This window comes from Coregonus clupeaformis, chromosome 24 (genome assembly GCF_020615455.1).
Source record: "Coregonus clupeaformis isolate EN_2021a chromosome 24, ASM2061545v1, whole genome shotgun sequence".
In the NCBI taxonomy this organism is placed as follows: Eukaryota; Metazoa; Chordata; class Actinopteri; order Salmoniformes; family Salmonidae; genus Coregonus; species Coregonus clupeaformis.
This window is the reverse complement of record NC_059215.1, coordinates 14,939,925-14,958,613: the sequence shown is the minus strand read 5'-3', so window position 1 is coordinate 14,958,613 and position 18,689 is coordinate 14,939,925. Positions and strand designations below refer to the sequence as shown.

Below are 18,689 nucleotides of genomic sequence, written 5' to 3'. Positions count from 1 at the left end.
GTGTGAATAGCATGCTATTCTCTAATAGGTGTGTGAATAGCATGCTATTCTCTAATAGGTGTGTGAATAGCATGCTATTCTCTAATAGGTGTGTGAATAGCATGCTATTCTCTAATAGGTGTGTGAATAGCATGCTATTCTCTAATAGGTGTGTGAATAGCATGCTATTCTCTAATAGGTGTGTGAATAGCATGCTATTCTCTAATGGGTGTGTGAATAGCATGCTATTCTCTAATGGGTGTGTGAATAGCATGCTATTCTCTAATAGGTGTGTGAATAGCATGCTATTCTCTAATAGGTGTGTGAATAGCATGCTATTCTCTAATAGGTGTGTGAATAGCATGCTATTTTCTAATAGGTGTGTGAATAGCATGCTATTCTCTAATGGGTGTGTGAATAGCATGCTATTCTCTAATGGGTGTGTGAATAGCATGCTATTCTCTAATAGGTGTGTGAATAGCATGCTATTCTCTAATAGGTGTGTGAATAGCATGCTATTCTCTAATAGGTGTGTATTATAGCATGCTATTCTCTAATAGGTGTGTGAATAGCATGCTATTCTCTAATAGGTGTGTGAATAGCATGCTATTCTCTAATAGGTGTGTGAATAGCATGCTATTCTCTAATAGGTGTGTGAATAGCATGCTATTCTCTGATAGGTGTGTATTATATAATGCTATTCTCTAATAGGTGTGTGAATAGCATGCTATTATCTAATAGGTGTGTGAATAGCATGCTATTCTCTAATAGGTGTGTGAATAGCATGCTATTCTCTAATAGGTGTGTATTATAGCATGCTATTCTCTAATAGGTGTGTGAATAGCATGCTATTCTCTAATAGGTGTGTGAATAGCATGCTATTCTCTAATAGGTGTGTGAATAGCATGCTATTCTCTAATAGGTGTGTGAATAGCATGCTATTCTCTAATAGGTGTGTGAATAGCATGCTATTCTCTAATAGGTGTGTGAATAGCATGCTATTCTCTAATAGGTGTGTGAATAGCATGCTATTCTCTAATAGGTGTGTGAATAGCATGCTATTCTCTAATAGGTGTGTATTATAGCATGCTATTCTCTAATAGGTGTGTGAATAGCATGCTATTCTCTAATAGGTGTGTGAATAGCATGCTATTCTCTAATAGGTGTGTATTATAGCATGCTATTCTCTAATAGGTGTGTGAATAGCATGCTATTCTCATGCTTAAATTCAAGGTCAGAATACACGGCGAGATAAAAGTGCATACAAATTGAATTAAGTTCCATTTACACGCGCTTAACTCGGGTCGGAATTCCCCCTTTAGTTACTTATAGATCTACTTAGTATTCAAAGTTACGGTAACATTACAAGAGTTCTTGTTACTGTGCAATTGCAATATTCATGTAAGTAAAGTGTCTCCTGAGTGGCGCAGTGGTCTAAGGCACTGCATCGCAGTGCTAACTGTGCCACTAGAGATCCTGGTTCGAATCCAGGCTCTGTCGCAGCCGGCCGCGACCGGGAGACTCATGGGCGGCGCACAATTGGCCCAGCGTCGTCCAGGGTAGGGGAGGGAATGGCCGGCAGGGATGTAGCTCAGTTGATAGAGCATGGCGTTTGCAACGCCAGGGTTGTGGGTTCGTTTTCACGGGGGCCAGTATAAAAAAAAAAATATGTATTCACTAACTGTAAGTCGCTCTGGATAAGAGCGTCTGCTAAATGACTAAAATGTAATGTAAATGTAACCCCAAGTCACTGAGTTAAGTTCCATTTACGCGCGCTTAACTCCGGTCGGAATCGGGGCCTATATGAATAGTTTAGTTCCAAAACGACATACAATACACTATGGCTGTGTTTACACAGGCAGCCCAATTCTGATATTATTTTTCCACTAATTGGTCTTTTCGACCAATCACATCAGATGTTTTCACTTCAGATCTTTTTCATAGCTGATCTGATTGGTCAAAAGACGAATGAGTGTAACAAAAATCATGCTCACAGGAATGTCATGCTCAGTATGTTAGCGGCATCCATCATTCCTTCAATTCTGACCAGTTTTCCAGTCCCTGCCGATTAAAAACATCCCCACCATCATGCTTCACTGTGGGGATGGTGTTCTCGGGGTGATGAGAGGTGTTGGGTTTGCGCCAGACATAGCGTTTTCCTTGATGGCCAAAAAGCTCAATTTTAGTCTCATCTGACCAGAGTACCTTCTTCCAAATGTTTGAGGAGTCTCCCACATGCCTTTTGGCGAACACTAAACGTGTTTGCTTATTTTTTTCTTTAAGCAATGGCTTTTTTCTGGCCACTCTTCCGTAAAGCCCAGCTCTGTGGAGTGTACGGCTTAAAGTGGTCCTATGGACAGATACTCCAATCTTCGATGTGGAGCTTTGCAGCTCTTTCAGGGTTATCTTTGGTGTCTTTGTTGCCTCTCTGATTAATGCCCTCCTTGCCTGGTCCGTGAGTTTTGGTGGGCGGCCCTCTCTTGGCAGGTTTGTTGTGGTGCCATATTCTTTCCATATTTTAATTGATTTAATGGTGGTCCGTTGGATGTTCAAAGATTCTGATATTTTTTAAAAACCCAACCCTGATCTGTACTTCTCCACAACTTTGTCCCTGACCTGTTTGGAGAACACTTTGGTCTTCAAGGTGCCTCTTGCTTGGTGGTGTTGCAGACTCTGGGGCCTTTCAGAACAGGTGTATATATACTGAGATCATGTGACAGATCATGTGACATTTAGATTGCACACAGGTGGACTTTATTTAACTAATTATAGTGAGGGAAAAAAGTATTTGATCCCCTGCTGATTTTGTACGTTTGCCCACTGACAAAGACATGATCAGTCTATCATTTTAATGGTAGGTTTATTTGAACAGTGAGAGACAGAATAACAACAAATAAATCCAGAAAAAAAAAAAAAATGCACTGTTGGTTAAGGGCTGTAAGTAAGCATTTCACTGTAATGTCTGCACCTGTTGTATTCGGCGCATGTGGCCAATACATTTTTAATTGATATGATTTGATTTGACAACAGTTGGTGCGATTATTCGCAAATGGAAGAAACACAAAAGAACTGTCAATCTCTCTGGGGCCTGGGGCTCCATGCAAGAGCTCACCTCGTGGAGTTGCAATGATCATGAGAACGGTGAGGAATCAGCCCAGAACTACACGGGAGGATCTTGTCAATGATCTCAAGGCAGCTGGGACCATAGTCACCAAGAAAACAATTGGTAACACACTACGCCGCGAAGGACTGAAATCATGCAGCGCCCGCAAGGTCCCCCTGCTCAAGAAAGCACATATACAGGCCCGTCTGAAGTTTTTCCAATGAACATCTGAATGATTCAGAGGAGAACTGGGTGAAAGTGTTGTGGTCAGATGAGACCAAAATTGAGCTCTTTGCCATCAACTCAACTCGCCGTGTTTGGAGGAGGAGGAATGCTGCCTATGACCCCAAGAACACCATCCCCACTGTCAAACATGGAGGTGGAAACATTTATGCTTTGGGGGTGTTTTTCTGCTAAGGGGACAGGACAACTTCACCGCATCAAAGGGACGATGGACGGGGCCATGTACCGTCAAATCTTGGGTGAGAACCTCCTTCCTTCAGCCAGGGCATTGAAAATGGGTCGTGGATGGGTATTCCAGCATGACAATGACCCAAAACACACGGCCAAGGCAACAAAGGAGTGGCTCAAGAAGAAGCACATTAAGGTCCTGGAGTGGCCTAGCCAGTCTCCAGACCTTAATTCCATAGAAAATCTGTGGAGGGAGCTGAAGGTTCGAGTTGCCAAACGTCAGGCTCGAAACCTTAATGACTTGGAGAAGATCTGCAAAGAGGAGTGGGACAAAATCCCCCCTGAGATGTGTGCAAACCTGGTGGCCAACTACAAGAAACGTCTGACCTCTGTGATTGCCAACAAGGGTTTTGCCACCAAGTACTAAGTCATGTTTTGCAGAGGGGTCAAATACTTATTTCCCTCATTAAAATGCAAATCAATCTATAACATTTTTGACATGCGTTTTTCTGGAATTTTTGTTTGTTATTCTGTCTCTCACTGTTCAAATAAACCTACCATTAAAATTATAGACTGATCATTTCTTTGTCAGTGGGAAAACGTACAAAATCAGCAGGGGATCAAATACTTTTTTCCCTCAATGTATGTGACTTCTGAAGGTAATTGGTTGCACCAGATCTTATTTAGGGGCTTCATAGCAAAGGGGGTGAATACATATGAACGCACCACTTTTCCGTTATTTATTTATTAGAATCTTTTGAAACAAGTTATTTTTTTCATTTCACTTCACCAATTTGGACTATTTTGTGTATGTCCATTACATGAAATCCAAATAAAAATCCATTTAAATTATAGGTTGTAATGCAACAAAATAGGAAAAACGCCAAGGGGGCTGAATACTTTTGCAAGGCACTGTAAGTACACATGTGGAACTGCATGAAAATCCTTTTTATTTGTGTTTTAAATCATTTATAAATGTTGATCCCAATGTCACACATTATTTATAGAAAGACCCATATGACGTGAGACACATTTGACAGAATAACCACAAAAAATTAATAATAATCTAGTACCGAACTGTTTTTCATGTTCAAAAAAGTACAGAAGTTTGGGTACACAGTGCAACACTAGGGGTTAGGGTGTAGGGGTTAGGGTGTAGGGGTTAGGGTACTCACCAAGCTTCACAGTTTGGTATGGTCTCCAAGCGTGTTTCCAGGGATTTCCTCCTTCTGTCCTCTTCATTCCTAACAGTGAGACTGCAAGGTGGTGAAACTACATCACAGCACTTATACACACACACATGCACATGCACACACACACACACACACACTCAGGTTGGGCAGTATCCAGTTTTTCATACCGTCATACAGTTTCTGTTCCATACCGGAGTATACGGTATTACCGGAAGTCCACACAAGGGGTGCTATTTTTCTATTTAATTTTTTATGCACAAAACTATTTAGGCAACAGGGATCTTGATCCAGGAAGGGATTGAATGTCTCTGCTGTAACCAAGAAGCTTGATCTCGACATCTAGCCACTTAGTTAGCATACCAAATGCATAGCTGGCTTAGATTTCTTATAGTTCTGCTTAACTTCTAGTTAGTTATAAACAGTGGTGTAGCATGCATCCCCGCAATGATTTTTTACGGTATTGAAAATCATACCTTCGGCATTTCGAAATACCCCAGGATATGGTATAGATGGTATATCGCCCAAGCTTAACACACACACTCAGACAGACACAACTCTTTCTCTCTCTCTCTCTCTCTCTCTCTCTATCTCTCTCTCTCTCTCTCTCTCTCTCTCCTCTCTCTCTCTCTCTCTCTCTCTCTCGCCCCTGTGTCTCTCTCTCTCTCTCTCTCTCTCTCTCTCTCTCTCTCTCTCTCTCTCTCTCTCTCTCTCTCTCTCTCTCTCTCTCTCTCTCGCCCCTGTGTCTCTCTCTCTCTCTCTCTCTCTCTCTCTCTCTCTCTCTCTCTCGCCCCTGTCTGTCTCTCTCTCTCCATGCTCTCTCTCTCGCCCCTGTCTGTCTCTCTCTCTCTCTGAATCAGGTCTTTAGTTCCCCTCAGGCCACACATGGGACCCACGGAAGACTTAATCACTTTTAGTCCTTCTTCTGAATGTTTATAGATCCAGTCTAGGACACTAACTAAATTGCTTGAGAGAGGAGAGACAGGGACGTACTAACTACTACATGAGAGAGGGGGAACAGGGACGTACTATCAATTACTTGAGAGAGGAGAGACAGGGACGTACTAACTACTACTTGAGAGAGGGGAGACAGGGACGTACTATAAACTACTTGATAGAGGGGAGACAGGGACGTACTATAAACTACATGAGAGAGGGGAGACAGGGACGTACTATAAACTACATGAGAGAGGGGAGACAGGGACGTACTATAAACTACATGAGAGAGGGGAGACAGGGACGTACTATCAACTAGTTGAGAGAGGGGAGACATGGATGTACAATAAACTACTTGAGAGAGGGGAGACAGGGACGTACTAACTACTACATGAGAGAGGGGGAACAGGGACGTACTATCAACTACTTGAGAGAGGGGAGACAGGGACGTACTATCAATTACTTGAGAGAGGAGAGACAGGGACGTACTAACTACTACTTGAGAGAGGGGAGACAGGGACGTACTATAAACTACTTGATAGAGGGGAGACAGGGACGTACTATAAACTACATGAGAGAGGGGAGACAGGGACGTACTATAAACTACATGAGAGAGGGGAGACAGGGACGTACTATAAACTACATGAGAGAGGGGAGACAGGGACGTACTATCAACTAGTTGAGAGAGGGGAGACATGGACGTACAATAAACTACTTGAGAGAGGGGAGACAGGGACGTACTATAAACTACTTGAGAGAGGGGAGACAGGGACGTAATATCAACTACTTGAGAGAGGGGGGACAGGGACGTACCCTCTACTACTTGAGAGAGGGGGGACAGGGACGTACTATAAACTACTTGAGAGAGGGGGGACAGGGACGTACTATAAACTACTTGAGAGAGGGGGGACAGGGACGTACTATAAACTACTTGAGAGAGGGGAGACAGGGACGTACCCACTACTACTTGAGAGAGGGGGGACATGGACGTACTAACTACTACTTGAGAGAGGGGGGACATGGACGTAACAATACTACTTGAGAGAGGGGGGACAGGGTCGTACTATCTACAACTTGAGAGAGGGGACAGGGTCGTACTAATTACTACTTGAAAGGGGGGGACAGGGACATACTAACTACTACTTGAAAGGGGGGGACAGGGTCGTACTATCTACTACCTGAAAGAGGGGGGACAGGTTCATACTACTACTACTTGAAAGAGGGGGGGACAGGGTCATACTATATACTACTTGAAAGAGGGGGACAGGGTCATACTACTACTACTTGAGAGAGGGGGGACAGGGACGTACTCTCTACTACTTGAAAGAGGAGGACAGGGTCGTACTTCTACTACTTGAAAGAGGGGGGGCAGGGACGTACTCTCTACTACTTTGAAAGAGGGAGGGACAGGGAGTACTCTCTACTACTTGAAAGAGGGGGGGACAGGGACGTACTCTCCACTACTTGAAAGAGGGGGACAGGGTCGTACTACTACTACTTGAAAGAGGGGGGACAGGGTCGTACTACTACTACTTGAAAGAGGGTGGGGGGACAGGGACGTACTCTCTACTATTTGAAAGAGCGGGGGACAGGGACGTACCAACTACTACTTGAAAGAGGGGGGAGGGACGTACTAGTAATACTTGAAAGGGGGGACAGGGACGTACTCTCTACTACTTGAAAGAGGGAGGGACAGGGAGTACTCTCTACTACTTGAAAGAGGGGGGGACAGGGACGTACTCTCCACTACTTGAAAGAGGGGGACAAGGTCGTACTACTACTACTTGAAAGAGGGGGGACAGGGTCATACTACTACTACTTGAAAGAGGGGGGGGACAGGGAAGTACTCTCTACTACTTGAAAGAGGGGGGACAGGGACGTACCAACTACTACTTGAAAGAGGGGGGGAGGGACGTACGATCTACTACTTGAAAGAGGAGGACAGGGTCGTACTAGTACTACTTGAAAGGGGGGGACAGGGACGTACTCTCTACTACTTGAAAGGGGGGGGACAGGGACGTACTCTCTACTACTTGAAAGAGGGGGGGGACAGGGACATACTATCTACTACTTGAAAGGGGGGGACAGGGATATACTATCTACTACTTGAAAGGGGGGGGACAGGGACGTACTCTCTACTACTTGAAAGAGGGGGGGACAGGGACGTACCAACTACTACTTGAAAGGGGGGCGTACGACCCACTACTTGAAAGAGGGGGACAGGGACGTACTCTCTACTACTTGAAAGAGAGGGGGGACAGGGACGTACGCTTTACTACTTGAAAGAGGGGGGGACAGGGATGTACTCTCTACTACTTGAAAGAGAGGGGGGACAGGGACGTAATCTCTACTACCTGAAAGAAGGGGACAGGTTCGTACTACTACTACTTGAAAGAGGGGGGGGGGACAGGGTCATACTATATACTACTTGAAAGAGGGGGACAGGGTCGTACTACTACTATTTGAGAGAGGGGGGGCAGGGACGTACTCTCTACTACTTTGAAAGAGGGAGGGACAGGGAGTACTCTCTCCTACTTGAAAGAGGGGGGACAGGGACGTACTCTCTACTACTTGAAAGAGAGGGGGGACAGGGACGTACGCTCTACCACTTAAAAGAGGGGGGGACAGGGACGTACCAACTACTACTTGAAAGAAGGGGGGAGGGACGTACGATCTACTACTTGAAAGAGGGGGACAAGGTCGTACTAGTACTACTTCAAAGGGGGGGACAGGGACGTACTCTCTACTACTTGAAAGGGGGGGAGACAGGGACGTACTCTCTACTACTTGAAAGGGGGGGGGACAGGGACGTACTCTCTAATACTTGAAAGGGGGGGACAGGGACGTACTCTCTACTACTTGAAAGAGGGGGGACAGGGACGTACCAACTACTACTTGAAAGGGGGGGCGTACGATCTACTACTTCGAAAGAGGGGGACAGGTTCGTACTAGTACTACTTGAAAGGGGGGGGACAGGGACGTACTCTCTACTACTTGAAAGATGGGGGGACAGGGACATACTATCTACTACTTGAAAGAGGGGGGGGACAGGGATATACTATCTACTACTTGAAAGGGGGGGGGGGACAGGGACGTACTCTCTACTACTTGAAAGAGGGGGGGACAGGGACGTACCAACTACTACTTGAAAGGGGGGGGGCGTACGACCTACTACTTGAAAGAGGGGGACAGGGTCGTACTAGTACTACTTGAAAGGGGGAGGGACAGGGACGTACTCTCTACTACTTGAAATAGAGGGGGGACAGGGACATACGCTTTACTACTTGAAAGAGGGGGGGACAGGGATGTACTCTCTACTACTTGAAAGAGAGGGGGGACAGGGACGTAATCTCTACTACCTGAAAGAGGGGGACAGGTTCGTACTACTACTACTTGAAAGAGGGGGGGGGACAGGGTCATACTATATACTACTTGAAAGAGGGGGACAGGGTCGTACTATACTACTTGAAAGAGGGGGGGGGCAGGGTCATACTATATACTACTTGAAAGAGGGGGACAGGGTCGTACTACTACTACTTGAAAGAGGGGGGGGGCAGGGACGTACTCTCTACTACTTTGAAAGAGGGAGGGACAGGGAGTACTCCCTACTACTTGAAAGAGGGGGGGACATGGACGTACTCTCCACTACTTGAAAGAGGGGGACAGGGTCGTACTACTACTACTTGAAAGAGGGGGGACAGGGACGTACTCTCTACTACTTGAAAGAGGGGGGGTAAAGGGACATACTCTCTACTACTTGAAAGAGGGGGGGACAGGGATATACTACTACTTGAAAGGGGGGGGACAGGGACGTACTCTCTACTACTTGAAAGAGAGGGAGGACAGGGATGTACGCTTTACTACTTGAAAGAGGGGGGGACAGGGACGTACTCTCTACTACTTGAAAGAGAGGGGGGACAGGGACATACTCTCTATTACTTGAAAGAGGGGGGGACAGGGACGTACTCTCTACTACTTGAAAGAGAGGGGGACAGGGACGTACGCTTTATTACTTGAAAGAGGGGGGACAGGGACGTACTCTCTACTACTTGAAAGAGAGGGGGGACAGGGACGTAATCTCTACTACTTGAAAGAGGGGGGGGACAGGGACGTAATCTCTACTACTTGAAAGAGGGGGGGACAGATATATATTTTTTATTTTTTATTTTTTATTTTAATTTATTTAGCAGACGCTCTTATCCAGATCGACTTACAGGAGCAATTAGGGTTAAGTGCCTTGCTCAAGGGCATATCGACAGATTTTTCATCTAGTCGGCTCGGGGATTAGAACCAGTGACCTTTCGGTTACTGGCACAACGCTCTTAACCACTAAGCTACCTGCCAGGGACTTACTATCTACTACTTGAAAGGGGGGGGACAGGGATGTACCATCTACTACTTGAAAGAGGGGGGACAGAGACGTACCTCCTACTACTTGAAAGGGGAGGGGGGGCAGGGATGTACTCTCTACTACTTGAAAGAGGGGGGGGTGGACAGGGACATACTATCTACTACTTGAAAGAGGGGGAGGACAGGGATGTACTATCTACTACTTGAAAGAGGGTGGGGACAGGGACGTACTAACTACTACTTGAAAGAGGGGGGGGACAGGGACGTACTAACAACTACTTGAAAGAGGGGGGGACAGGGACATACTCTCTACTACTTGAAAGAGGGGGGACAGGGACGTACTCTCTACTACTTGAAAGAGGGGGGGGACAGGGACGTACTCTCTACTACTTGAAAGAGGGGGACAGGGACGTACTAACTACTACTTGAAAGAGGGGGGGACAGGGACGTACTAACTACTACTTGAAAGAGGGGGGACAGGGACGTACTCTCTACTACTTGAAAGGGGGGTGACATGGATGTACTATTTACTACTTGAAAGAGGGGGGATGTACTCTCTACTACTTGAAAGAGAGGGGGGACAGGGACGTATTAACTACTACTTGAAAGAGAGGGGGGACAGGGACGTACTCACTACTACTTGAAAGAGAGGGGGGACAGGGACATAGTCTCTACTACTTGAAAGAGGGGGTGCAGGGACGTACTCTCTACTACTTGAAAGAGGGGGGGACAGGGACATACTAACTACTACTTGAAAGAGGGGGGGACAGGGGCGTACTCTCTACTACTTGAAAGAGGGGGGACAGGGACGTACTCTCTACTACTTGAAAGGGGGGTGACATGGATGTACTATTTACTACTTGAAAGAGGGGGGGATGTACTCGCTACTACTTGAAAGAGAGGGGGGACAGGGACGTATTAACTACTACTTGAAAAAGAGGGGGGACAGGGACGTACTCACTACTACTTGAAAGAGGGGGGACAGGGACATACTCACTACTACTTGAAAGAGGGGGGACAGGGACGTACTCACTATTACTTGAAAGAGGGGGGACAGGGACGTACCAACTACTCCTTGAAAGAGGGGGGGACAGGGACGTACTCACTATTACTTGAAAGAGGGGGGACAGGGACGTACCAATTACTACTTGAAAGAGGGAGGGGAAAGGGACGTACCATGAGCAGCTACAGCAGCAGCACCAGCAGAAGCAGCATGTGTTGGGTCTCTGGGAGTTGGGCTGCTGTTGAGCCCGGCTAGGCGACATCTCGCTGACAGCCATCGGAGATTCGCCGTCTGCCGGGACAGGGCCTGTGTACTGAGCGAAAGAGAGCGAGATTAACAAACACATATGAACATGCACACACATTAATGGACGCGTATACACACTGACTGACTGACTCACTGATTGACTGATTGACTGGCTGACTGACTGATTGACTGGCTGACTGACTCACTGTCTGACTGACTAACTGTGTACTGCTCAGCTAGACATTGCCTATACTCTACTCTACTCTACTCTACTCTACTCTACTCTACTCTACTCTACTCTGCTCTGCTCTACTCTACTCTACTCTACACTACTCTACACTACTCTACTCTACTCTACTCTACTCTACTCTACACTACTCTACACTACTCTACTCTACTCTACTCTACTCTACTCTACACTACTCTACACTACACTACTCTACTCTACTCTACTCTACTCTACTCTACTCTACTCTACACTACTCTAATCTACTCTACTCTACACTACTCTAATCTACTCTACTCTACTCTACACTACTCTACACTACTCTACTCTACTCTACACTTCTCTACTCTACTCTACTCTACTCTACTCTACTCTGCTCTACTCTACTCTACTCTACACTACTCTACACTACTCTACTCTACTCTACTCTACTCTACACTACTCTCTACACTACTCTACTCTACTCTACTCTACTCTACTCTACACTACTCTACACTACACTACTCTACTCTACTCTACTCTACTCTACACTACTCTAATCTACTCTACTCTACTCTACACTACTCTAATCTACTCTACTCTACTCTACACTACTCTACACTACTCTACTCTACTCTACTCTACTCTACTCTACTCCACACTACTCTAATCTACTCTACTCTACTCTACACTACTCTAATCTACTCTACTCTACTCTACACTACTCTACACTACACTACTCTACTCTACTCTACTCTACACTACTCTAATCTACTCTACTCTACTCTACACTACTCTACTCTACTCCACTCTCTGTTCTACTCTACACTACTCTACTCTACTCTACTCTACTCTACTCTACACTACTCTACACTACTCTACTCTACTCTACTCTACTCTACTCTACTCTACTCTACTCCACTCTCTGTTCTACTCTACACTACTCTACTCTACTCTACTCTACTCTAATCCACTCTCTGTTCTACTCTACTCTACTCTACTCTACTCTACTCTACTCTACTCTACTATACTCTACACTACACTACTCTACACTACTCTACTCTACTCTACTCTACTCTACTTTACTCTATTCTACTCTACTCCACTCTCTGTTCTACTCTACACTACTCTACTCTACTCTACTCTACTCTACTCTACTCTACACTACTCTACTCTACTCTACTCTACTCTACTCTACACTACTCTACTCTACTCTACTCTACTCTACTCTACACTACTCTACTCTACTCTACACTACTCTACTCTACTCTACTCTGCACTACACTACACTACTCTACTCTACTCTACTCTACACTACACTACTCTACTCTACTCTACTCTGCTCCACTCCACTCCACTCCAGTCTAGTCTACTCTACTATACTCTGCTCTGCTCTGCTCTGCTCTGCTCTGCTCTAGTCTAGTCTAGTCTAGTCTACTCTACTATACTCTGCTCTACTCTACTCTACACTACACTACTCTACTCTACTCTACTCTACTCTATTCTGCTCCACTCTACTCTACTCTACTCTAGTCTAGTCTAGTCTACTCTACTCTACTATACTCTGCTCTACTCTACTCTACACTACACTACTCTACTCTACTATACTCTACTCTACTCTACTCTGCTCTACTCTACTCTACTCTACTCTACTCTACTCTACACTACTCTACTCTACTCCACTCTCTGTTCTACTCTACACTACTCTACTCTACTCGACTCTACACTACTCTACACTACTCTACTCTACTCTACTCTACTCTACTCTACTCTACTCTACTCTACACTACTCTACTCTACTCTACACTACTCTACTCTACTCTACTCTACTCTATTCTACTCTACTCTACTCTACTCTACTCCACTCTCTGTTCTACTCTACACTACTCTACTCTTCTCTACTCTACTCTACTCCACTCTCTGTTCTACTCTACTCTACTCTACTCTACTCTACTATACTCTACACTACTCTACACTACTATACACTACACTACTCTACTCTACTCTACTCTACTCTATTCTAATCTACTCTACTCTACTCTACTCTACTCTACTCTACTCTACACTACTCTACACTACTCTACTCTACTCTCTGTTCTACTCTACTCTACTCTACTCTACTCTACTCTACTATACTCTACACTACTCTACACTACTCTACACTACTCTACTCTACTCTCTGTTCTACTCTACTCTACTCTACTCTACTCTACTCTACTCTACTATACTCTACACTACTCTACACTACTATACACTACTCTACTCTACTCTACTCTACTCTACTCTACTCTACACTACTCTACACTACTATACACTACTCTACTCTACTCTACTCTACTATACTCTACACTACTCTACACTACTATACACTACTCTACTCTACTCTACTCTACTCTACTCTACTCTACACTACTATACTCTACTCTACTCTACTCCACTCTCTGTTCTACTCTACACTACTCTACTCTACTCTACACTACTCTCTGTTCTACTCTACTCTACTCTACTCTACTCTACTCTACTCTACACTACTCTACTCTACTCTACTCTACTCTACTCTACACTACTCTACTCTACTCTACTCTACTCTACTCTACACTACTCTACACTACTCCACTCCACTCCACTCCACTCCACTCCACTCCACTCTACACTACACTGCACTGCTCTGCTCTGCTCTGCTCTGCTCTGCTCTGCTCTGCTCCGCTCCACTCCACTCCACTCCAGTCCAGTCTACTCTACTATACTCTGCTCTGCTCTGCTCTGCTCTACTCTAGTCTACTCTACTCTACTCTACTATGCTCTGCTCTACTCTACTCTACTCTACTCTACACTACACTACTCTACTCTACTCTAGTCTGCTCTGCTCTGCTCTGCTCTGCTCTGATCTACTCTACTCTACTCTACTCTACTCTACTCTACTCTACTCTGCTCCACTCCACTCTACTCTACTCTACTCTACTCTACTCTGATATGCTCTGCTCTGCTCTGCTCTACTCTACACTACTCTACTCTACTCTACTCTACTCTAGTCTAGTCTACTCTACTCTACACTACTCTACTCTACTCTACACTACTCTACTCTACTCTACTCTACACTACTCTACTCTACTCTACTCTACTCTACTCTACTCTCTGTTCTACTCTACTCTACTCTACTCTACTCTACTCTACACTACTCTACTCTACTCTCTGTTCTACTCTACTCTACTCTACTCTGTTCTACTCTGCTCTACTCTACTCTACTCTACTCTACTCTACACTACTCTACTCTACTCTACTCTACACTACTCTACTCTACTCTACTCTACTCTACCTCTCTGTTCTACTCTACTCTACTCTACTCTACACTACTCTACTCTACTCTCTGTTCTACTCTACTCTACTCTACTCTGTTCTACTCTGCTCTACTCTACTCTACTCTACTCTACTCTACTCTACTCTACTCTAAACTACTCTCTGTTCTACTCTACTCTACTCTACTCTACTCTACTCTGTTCTACTCTGCTCTACTCTACTCTACTCTACTCTACTCTACTCTACTCTACTCTAAACTACTCTCTGTTCTACTCTACTCTACTCTACTCTACTCTACTCTACTCTACTCTACTCTACTCTACTCTACTCTACTCTACTCTAAACTACTCTCTGTTCTACTCTACTCTACTCTACACTACATTACTCTACTCTACTCTACTCCACTCTCACTACAGTCCGATTTACCACCTCTGAAACACAATCACTCAGCCCTACCACCAGATAGAGAGAGAGACAGAGACAGAGAGACAGATAGAGAGAGAGAGATAGAAAGAGAGAGACAGAGAGATAGAGAGAAATAGAGACAGATAGAGAGAGAGAGAGAGAGAGAGAGAGAGAGAGAGAGAGAGAGAGAGAGAGAGAGAGAGAGAGAGAGATAGAGAGAGAGAGAGAGAGAGAGAGAGAGAGAGAGAGAGAGAGAGAGAGAGAGAGAGAGAGAGAGAGAGAGAGAGAGAGAGAGAGAGAGAGAGAGAGAGAGAGAGAGAGAGAGAGAGAGAGAGGGAGAGAGAGAGAGAGAGAGAGAGATAGAGATAGAGAGAGAGAGATAGAAAGAGAGAGAGAGAGAGAGAGAGGCACACACAAGGCACAAAGCTAACAAGCAAAACTCAAGTAAACTGCACAGAAAGCATTATTCACCGGCATACAGTTTACATAGCTTAGCTTTCCTTTTTACATTCACCATTGATTCCAACTAAAACCAGAGTACATGTCCCTACATGTCAGAGATTATGTCAGTGTTCCAAACCAATCAGATTTCAGTGGTTATTTTTAATTTGGTAAAACGCTTGAGCCATGAATCTTATCCAATTACATTTGTCCCAGCTGGCCAGGCGGTCGGGAATAGAGGGTCACTGTCTTGGTGTGATGACAATACACTCACAGCTACAGTAGATTAGAGGAAAGAGAGAGAGAGAGAGAGAGAGAGAGAGAGAGAGAGAGAGAGAGAGAGAGAGAGAGAGAGAGAGAGAGAGAGAGAGAGAGAGAGAGAGAGAGAGAGAGAGAGAGAGAGAGAGAGAGAGAGAGAGAGAGAGAGAGAGAGAGAGAGAGAGAGAGAGAGAGAGAGAGAGAGAGAGAGAGAGAGAGAGAGAGAGAGAGAGAGAGAGAGACAGAATGAGAGAGAGAGAGAGAGAGAGAGAGAGAGAGAGAGAGAGAGAGAGAGAGTTGAGATAGCAAGAGAGAGAGATTGTTGCCTAATGACCTGAACTGAGAGCAGAGCAGAGGAATGGAGAGGAGAGGAGAGGAGAGGAGAGGAGAGGAGAGGAGAGGAGAGGAGAGGAGAGGAGAGGAGAGGAGAGGAGAGGAGAGGAGAGGAGAGGAGAGGAGAGGAGAGGAGAGGAGAGGAGAGGAGAGGAGAGGAGAGGAGAGGAGAGGAGAGCCATATTGAAGCACAGAATAACATACTAGAACAGACTCATGTGGACTCCTTCAGGCCGTGTGAACTAAACCAACAGCACATCTCAGCCTAGTGCGTGTGTGTGTTTGTGTATGTGTTTGTGTGTGTGTTTGTGTGAGAGAGAGGCCGGGGGCATGGGTGTGTTGCAAGGATTCCCCCGGATCTTCATCAGCAGACAGGAGCACTGCTTTAGAAACAAAGGTGTGTGTCTGTGTTCGCTGAGTTCGCTGTAAAAGGGAAGTGTGGGCCATGCGCTCTTTAAAAGTTCCTCTATGGCAAAGGTAATGTTTTGGATGGATGTTTCAGTGTGGAGCTTCCTTAAAACATTTCTTAAACAGAGAATGTGGACAAGAGTTTGGGCATGTTGATGGGCTGACGATGGGGCAGTTTTTACATTGAGGCTTTCTCCATTTTCCCTCTCCGTTTGATCGCCCGCTCTCTCTCTTTACTGTCTATCGCTTTCCCCTCTCTCCCCCCTCTCTCTCCCCCCCCTCTCTCCCCCCTCTCTCTCTCTGGCTGTAGTTGAGCAGCTGTTCAGTGGGACAGGGGGCTTAATGCAGGGTGCCTTTTTAATCTCTCCAATGTTCCAAACAAATCCTCCCTCTCATGACCTCTCCTCCCCCTCTCAGACTGCGTACCCAATGGCACCCTATTCACTAGATAGGGCTCTGGACATAAGTAATGCACTATATAAGGAATACGGTGCAATTCTGGACGCACATTCAGTTAGATATCACTTCTCTGGATAACTGCCACTACAGTCGCCACCACTACAGCCACCACCACTACAGCCACCACCACTACAGCATCCACCACTATAGCCTCTACCACTACAGCCTCCACCACTACAGCCTCCACCAATACAGCCTCCACCACTACAGCCTCCACCACTACAGCCTCCACCACTACAGCCTCCACCACTACAGCCTCCACCACTACAGCCACAACTACAGCCTCCACCACCACAACCACCACTACAGCCTCCACAACTACAGCCACCACCACTACAGCCACCACTACAGCCTCCACCACTACAGCCTCCACCACTACAGCCACCACCACTACAACCACCACTACAGCCTCCACCACCACAACCACCACTACAGCCTCCACAACTACAGCCACCACCACTACAGCCACCACTACAGCCTCCACCACTACAGCCTCTACCACTACAGCCTCCACCACTACAGCCTCTACCACTACAGCCTCCACCACTACAGCCACCACCACTACAGCCACCACTACAGCCACAACTACAGCCTCTACCACTACAGCCTCCACCACTACAGCCTCCACCACTACAGCCTCTACCACTACAGCCTCCACCACTACAGCCTCCACCACTACAGCCTCCACCACTACAGCCACCACCACTACAGCCACCACTACAGCCTCCACCACTACAGCCACCACTACAGCCTCCACCACTACAGCATCCACCACTACAGCCACCACTACAGCCACCACCACTACAGCCTCCACCACTACAGCCTCCACCACTACAGCCTCTACCACTACAGCCTCCACCACTACAGCCACCACCACTACAGCCTCCACCACCACAACCACCACTACAGCCTCCACCACTACAGCCTCCACCACTACAGCCACCACTACAGCCACCACTACAGCCTCCACCACCACAACCACCACTACAGCCTCCACCACTACAGCCTCCACCACTACAGCCTCCACCACTACAGCCTCCACCACTACAGCCTCCACCACTACAGCCACCACTACAGCCACCACTACAGCCTCCACCACCACAACCACCACTACAGCCTCCACCACTACAGCCTCCACCACTACAGCCTCCACCACTACAGCCTCCACCACTACAGCCACCACTACAGCCTCCACCACCACAACCACCACTACAGCCACCACCACTACAGTCACAACCACTACAGCCTCCACCACTACAGCCACCACCACCACAACCACCACTACAGCCTCCACCACTACAGCCACCACCACTACAGCCTCTACCACTACAGCCTCCACCACTACAGCCACCACCACTACAGCCTCCACCACTACAGTCACCACTACAGCCACAACCACTACAGCCTCCACCACTACAGTCTCCACCACTACAGCCTCCACCACTACAGCCTCCACCACTACAGCCTCCACCACTACAGCCTCCACCACCACAACCACCACTACAGCCTCTACCACTACAGCCTCCACTACAGCCACCACTACAGCCTCCACTACAGCCACCACTACAGCCTCCACCACTACAGCCTCCACCACTACAGCCTCTACCACTACAGCCTCCACCACTACAGCCTCCACCACTACAGCCTCTACCACTACAGCCACCA

General features: G+C 46.4%; 1 protein-coding gene across 2 annotated transcripts in view; it reads right to left on the bottom strand.

The window, feature by feature from the left end:
- Positions 1–18,689, bottom strand: part of LOC121537765 (regulator of G-protein signaling 19-like) — a 101,944-nt gene that overhangs the window by 36,103 nt on the left and 47,152 nt on the right. Inside the window, exons 3-4 of one of the 2 annotated variants that reach the window (XR_006657383.1) lie at positions 11,146–11,285; positions 4,669–4,749 (exon numbers count right to left, since the gene is read on the bottom strand). Coding sequence is in view for 1 of the 2 variants with exons in the window: in XM_041845394.2 (XP_041701328.1) it covers positions 4,669–4,737; positions 11,146–11,285 (209 nt within the window). In the remaining variant the exon portion in view is untranslated. The remainder of the gene's footprint in view (positions 1–4,668; positions 4,750–11,145; positions 11,286–18,689) is intronic. The other variant, XM_041845394.2, reaches the window with a different exon arrangement.